Raw genomic sequence first — 6,497 nt, 5'->3', positions numbered from 1 at the left:
GAAGAGCGGCGCACTCGGGTGCGCTCGGTGGCGTGAGGAAGCGAGGGCAGAAGAGGGGAGAGGCTGCGGGTGCGAGAGAGAGAGAGGTCAAGGGGGTGTGTGGCGTCGCCCAGGGGGTCAGAGAGGGAGGCAACATGCAGGAGGTGGGCAGTCGCGACATCGGCGCTCGCCACCTAGCTGTTTCGTGCGCTGGCACGAGGAAGAAGACATACATGCCCCTGTGGACTGGGCCGCCTTTTCCACTGGGCCAGGTAAGTCAGGATGAGTTTCTGCTCTGTTTTTACTTTTCTGTTTTGTTTTCTTTTATTTATTTATTTGCGAGTGTTTAAATTCAAAATAGAATCAAACTCATGTCAAATCTTTCTGAAATATTTTATGTTGCAGATATGGACCTAGCCACATACCCATAAACTATTTGAGGAGTATTTGAAGATATATTCTAGTTATGTGAATATAGATTCAAATTCAAATACAATATGATTTAAATTCAGTGCCCAAAATTATTCTTTAAAAATGTTCATTATTTTTGTTTTGATCAAAACCATTTCGAAAAATATCAAACATCAATGAAGAGCCTTTTGGGTTCATTGAATGCAATTTTTAGGTTTCCTTGCCCTTCTTTTAATTATAATTTTGATGCTTTGAGATTTCCTCCGTTCAATTTTCAGAATTTAGACATGATGCATGGATGCAATGCCACTAATTACAAGCATTATTCTAGGGCTGTGACAGACGCCGCCGTCGGTCCGTCCCATCTTCGATGGCCTCTATCGCATGGAGGTGCGGAGTATCTCGACCTCTCGCCGGCGGGAGGGACTCAGTTCTCGTTGTTGCTAGAGTTCTTGCTAGAGTTCTTGCTAGAGTCAGCGTCTTGGTTGGAGCCATGTGGCGACAGCGGCGATGTCCCTTAGTAGGAACAATGTCTCCTACATTCTATCCCCGCATCGATGGTGCATCTAGCATCTTCGGATGGCGTGTGAAGGTTTGTCTCCATCTCCGTCGGATCTTGCGGGATTCGGTCGATGCTGGTCTTCGGTGGATCTATTTGGATCCGGTCTTTGTTTAGGTGCTTAGAGGTTTGATCCTTCTGATCTACGACTTTCTTTATTGGCGATGATTGGTACTCTGGTGCGCTGGTCCTGTGGGGTCTTAGCACGACGACTTCCCGACAGTCTACTATAACAAGGTTTGTCCAGTTCCGGTGAGGGAGGGGCGATGACGGCGGCGCGCCTTCGGTTCGCTCCAGTGTTTGTAGTCATTGCTGATGGTCCACGAACATGGTTGCAATTTTTATTGCCCCTGATATTCTTTTAGTGTCATAGAAGATGGATAGATTGGAAGTTTCACGGAAAAAAACAGTACATTACATTGAAAAGGGTACAGTGTATTATAAAGTGTGGGTGATAGAGATCACGCGTGGAGCATTCCAAAAATAGCATACTGACTATGATGGTAATCTAGGTAAACAAAGGTGCATAACTAAAAACACAGCAGCCTGAAGGGAAACAGAGGAGAGTAAAACAAAGCCGGCAAAGCAGCAACAGAATATTAATGAACACAAACGAGATCAGAGCACGCAAAGATGATACTCTCTAGAAATAAGTACTCCTCTGATCAGAGGCTGCCGGCCATTTCATCCTCTGATCTACATCGAGTAATCTAGCTAGCTACGTGCCGCAGTGCTGATGGTGTAGCCCGCCCTCTGCTGACAATCCATGGAAAATTGACCACACGGTAGCGGACCAACCACGCTCACGGGGCGACATGGCCGTCCCAGCCGCTGCCACCCTCCGACGCGTCGTCGGAGTCGGGGTCGTCGTCGTGTTCGCCTTCACTTGAGGTGAGATGCGCGAGCCAGCAGTTGCCGTGGACGTGGCCGCTGACGCAGACGTAGTACTCGAGCCGGCCCTCGTCCGAGCCCATCCGGCGCGACGCGCCGCGCGGCACGAGGTTCGCGGCGACCATGTTCCAGACGCGCGCGCCGCAGTAGGGGCAGCGCACGCGCGGGTCGAGCTCGGCCTGGTGGCCCAGCAGGCAGGCCCGCGTCCGCGACCGCATGAACCACCGGAACACCCCGCGGTAGGCGCCGAGGTCGTCGTCCGCGCCGGGCACCGCGTGCTCGCACGGGTCGGACACGTACAGCATGTCGCTCCTGCACCGCCGCGACAGGAAGCTCCGCCCGGAGGTCTTGGAGAAGCGCGACACCCGCGTGAGGTGCCCCGGCACCGCCACGGCCGTCCCCGCGGCGCCGCAGCAGAAGGAGAGCAGCTTCGCCAGCGCCGGCCACCCGCCGCCAATGCGCCCCGGAGGCGGCGGGGCGGCTCCGACTCCGACCCCCGCGGCCGCCGTGAGCGACGCCACCATACGCGGCGCGCGCGAGATGCAGAGCTCCCGCCAGAGCACGCGCTCAGCGACGGCGCGGAGCCGGCGGTTGACGCTCGCCGCCGTGCAGAGCGCCTGCGGGTCCCAGTTGATGGAGCGGAACACCAGCGACAGCACCTGCTCGTCCAGGATCCCCGTGTTGACGCCCCTGTAGCGCGGGGACCCAATGCCGCCGTCGCCATCCCGGTAGCTCGCGCTGCCAATGCCACCCGTCCCGCCGCCGCCGCTCCACGCGCCGCGGAACTGCCGCGTGTTCCGCGCGCCCTCGCTCATCGATCGCACGGGTCGCTCCGCTCGTGGGCGTAACTTGGAACAGGCACGTAGCCAGTCCCAAACGAAACGGTAGTAGCGCTACTGGTGAGTGATGAGTAGCTAATGTGCATATACGAGGACGGAGATGACAGACGGCGGCGGGCTCCCTCTATATAGACGCGCGGCGGGCGCTTTCGTGCGTGCTCCCCGGAAGGGGTGGTGTCGGGGCAGGATCGGACCGGCCGTGTCGTGTCGCCGTGTCACGGCTGCCCGTTGGACAATTGGACCACTGACGCTTCGAGACCCCCGTAATCTGTTGCTGGCCTCGCTAGCTGCATTGCAAAAGTCATCTTGCCAAACAATTTTCACCTCCTCCCAAAGATACGCTACAGGATAGCGCCACAGTAAAATAAGCACGCCTACTTCACGGAGTACTCTGGATCAACGCGTCCTCGTGCATTAGAGTAATCTTGTGCATCGATCAGGACCACCGACCCCCTGCCCAAACTCGGGTACTGTTCGGCACTACTCCCTCCGTTCCGAATTACTTGTCTTGGATTTGTCTAGATACGGAGGTATCTAGCACTCAGTGCTAGATACCTCCGTATCTAGACAAATCCAAGACAAGTAATTCAGAACGGAGGGAGTACCTGACAATCATCTCGCCCTCACGACCAGCCCGTTGCCATTTCCATACGTGCCCGTCCATATTTTAGGGCCTGTCCGTATCAAAAGCTTGGATCGTTCACGCACGCTGCCGCGAGACAAGCGAGCGCACTACTTAATCCGTCGCCGCATTTCCTAATCCACCCACCTACGCCGGCTCTCCGGGAGCGCCACGAGGTGCACACGTGTCGCCCTGCAGCGCGTCCATCGCTGAAGAGGCGCCTCGCCGGCCGGCGCGTGGCCGTGGCCGGGGACGCGCGTCGGGCGTCCAGTCCAGGCGCAGCCGATCTCTCTTTCGAGCGCCTCGTGCGCGGCTGCCACTTTTATCGTTCTTTTTCGGCGGTGACCGCGGGCGCTTTTCCGGCGGGTCAGTCGTCAGGTGCCCTGTGCCGGGGATGGACACGGCGACGTCCGCTGCAGCGCCAGGTGTGGCGGGAAAAGTGCCCCCCGCGCGTGGTGTGGGATATTTCTGACTGGGTACGTGCCGCCGCGCTGATGGGTGGATCACACGTGTCGGGGCCCGAGGGGGTTCCTGTACGGGAATCACGTACGTGGCCACCTCGTGGAGGGACGCTTGGGCCTTGACCGGCGCTAGAAAAGCGCTCTAGGCTTGTTCAGTCTCCTACGTGGTCAGTTCGTCAGCACTTTTAGTTAAGGGCGCACGTTGTCCCGAGCGCCGTTAACTACGCATCTGTTGTTGACACTGTCAGTAAACGATCTAGATGATACTATCTGAAAAGGCCAGTCATGCCAAGTCCTAGGGGAGAAATGTCTAGTGGCTACATCTCACATCGAAACAGTACGGGTGTTTCTATTTTTGAAAAAAGAAATTTGCCACAAAAATGACATATATTTTGCCTTGCAAAATGTATTAAGTTTGCCATTTTTTTTAGAGAGAAGGCTCTTGACTGGTCTTAAATCGAGACCCTTACAAAGTCAAACAAAAGCCACGAAGGGCAAGGTACGAAGGTAAGCGACTACAAAATGTTCGACTGATCGCGGAAAGAAACGAAGTATGGATACAAGTCAAGAAGCTGATAAACCGTGTCATGTACGTTTTTGGGTCTAATTTTCCTTATTAACTGGACCAATTCTCTTCTTAATGCAATGCGGGAGCTCCCCGCCCTCTGACGAGATTCCGTCAAAAGAGGCCAATAAACGGCGACGCAACGCCGGCCGCAAGCCAAACAAGGGTGGTGGTCTCCCGAACACTCGGCCAAACAAGGGTGGTGGTCTCCCGAACACGGGGATCAAGGGACGTCGCCCAACCGATGGTGTCCCCTATCGCGATCGACGAAGCTCAATGCATTTTACCGATACCTTTAGGGCGAGGAGCTCTACGCTTCTTCTGTCCTTTGGTTTCGCCAGTAGCTTCTATAGCTGCAAGAAAGATGCCAATTTGTATAGCAGGTCAGCCGGATGTCGAAACAATTTCTTCTATGTCAAAGGTTTATTACTAGTGATCCACAGAGCCCATGTTAGTACCCCAAACCTAAGCCATGCCATCCTTCGGTCTCGCCCCGTTGTTCCTTGGATCAAGTGATGGAGGTCCGAGAACCCACTTGGGTTCCCACGGCCTCGCGGAGAGCACTCCAAGTAAAACGGATGACAATACACCGGAAAAACAAATGATCACGGTTCTCCACCTCGCGGCATCAAATGCGCTTGCCGTCTCTTGGACTGTGCTTCTTTTGCACGTCGCCGCTAGTAATACGGCCACGAGACACTTTTTTTTCGAACCGGGCATGACCCCTTTTCATTGCAAGCGAACGGAAATACAAAGTTCCGGGAAAACAACAGGAGGAAAGGAAAGAGGTGCAGCGAGTTCGGGCATTGCCAGGAAACCCACTGCGTTCGCCCGACATCGAAACGAACGCCATGGGGCGAAAACCTGACAACACCATAATCCCACAACCTGAACTACTACAGTCTATTACAACAAAAGCTCAACAGATGAGCCAAATATGAAACGGGTAGCAACAGGGGAACGCTAGCGGCAGCACTGAAATGCAGGCGAGATTGCAAGATCATTCTCCCTCGATCGGTCTTCTCGCCGCCTCGCACATCTTCATCATGCTCACAGTGCTAGACCTGACCATGGCCGCTCCGCTGCGCAGCTCCTTGACTCCATCGCCTTGCTGAAGACCTGCCCAATATATCAAAAAGGAACACATGGAAAACACAATCTCAAACGGCGTCTTGATCTGCTTTTTCTCAAATGTGGCTCGATTTCGAGCCAGCCAGATAGCCCAGCAAACAGCCGCGAGGCCAACCATATAGTATTTCTTCCCATAGGGAAGGAAAGTATGACACCAGGAGAAGTATTGCCAGTAATTATTAGGGCAGAGGTCAGTCCCTAGTGCCATTCCAACGCAGCGCCAGACCACTCTGGCCACCGGACAAGTGAAAAAACAAATGTCGGGAAGACTCAATATTGTCACAGAAGGAATATTTAGGATCCCTAGGCCATTTCCTCTCTTTCATAACTTGCCTAGTCAGAACAGCATCCTGAGATAACTGCCACAGGAAAATTTTGATCTTGAGGGGGATCTTGGCCTTGGCCACGAGACACTTGCCAAAGAAATATTTTTATTTTGGCACGCATTCGCGCCTGCCAAATCCCGACCAGATCGCATGGAGTAGCTAATTTGAATATTTCCTTATAGAGTGATCCCGTAGGGAACCCATTCCAAGCTTCTAGCTTCGAAGAGACCTCATCACGTCCATGAATAATTGGACGCCCTTTTAGCTTGACCCGCATGCCATCCCATTCTACTCCTTTAGTTGCCCCGAGCGACCTCCGGAAGCGCGGTTCCCATCTCTCATTTATCCACATGTCGACGACCTTGACGTTTAAATAAGAAAGGGTACGCCTCACACAAAGGTTGGTCGCCACACCATACATCGTGCTAGGAGGATGTTGCCTTTCCGTTTCTGACAAAAAAATCGTGCCTAACCTAAGGAGGTTTAGGACTTTCTTCACATCTTTAGCGAATTGGGGTAGCTTTACATTTGGTCGGAAATCCGTTCCCCTGTCGAAAAAATTTGCCATGTGAATGAGGATAAGAATTGCAATGCTAAATAGAGAAAATTGCCAAGTTAAAATGCAAACAATTGCCATGCACATGTGACTACAAGTGCCATGGACACTGATAACCCACAAGTATAGGGGATCATAACAGTTTTCGAGGGTAGAG

General features: G+C 53.4%; 1 protein-coding gene across 1 annotated transcript; it reads right to left on the bottom strand.

Moving 5' to 3' along the window:
• Positions 1–1,391: 1,391 nt before the first annotated feature.
• On the bottom strand, positions 1,392–2,756 carry LOC119281623 (EID1-like F-box protein 3). The gene has a single exon (XM_037562104.1). It carries the CDS (start codon positions 2,653–2,655, stop codon positions 1,753–1,755), a length of 903 nt encoding a protein of 300 aa, XP_037418001.1. The 5' UTR covers positions 2,656–2,756; the 3' UTR covers positions 1,392–1,752.
• Positions 2,757–6,497: the final 3,741 nt, after the last annotated feature.

Source organism: Triticum dicoccoides, chromosome 3B (genome assembly GCF_002162155.2).
Source record: "Triticum dicoccoides isolate Atlit2015 ecotype Zavitan chromosome 3B, WEW_v2.0, whole genome shotgun sequence".
NCBI lineage: Eukaryota > Viridiplantae > Streptophyta > Magnoliopsida > Poales > Poaceae > Triticum > Triticum dicoccoides.
Note: the sequence above shows the minus strand (reverse complement) of the source record. Positions and strands in the feature narration are given on the sequence as shown.

Excerpts from the sequence above, each read along its gene's own strand:
- LOC119281623 (XM_037562104.1), bottom strand. The coding sequence starts at position 2,655 with ATGAGCGAGGGCGCGCGGAACACGCGGCAGTTCCGCGGCGCGTGGAGC.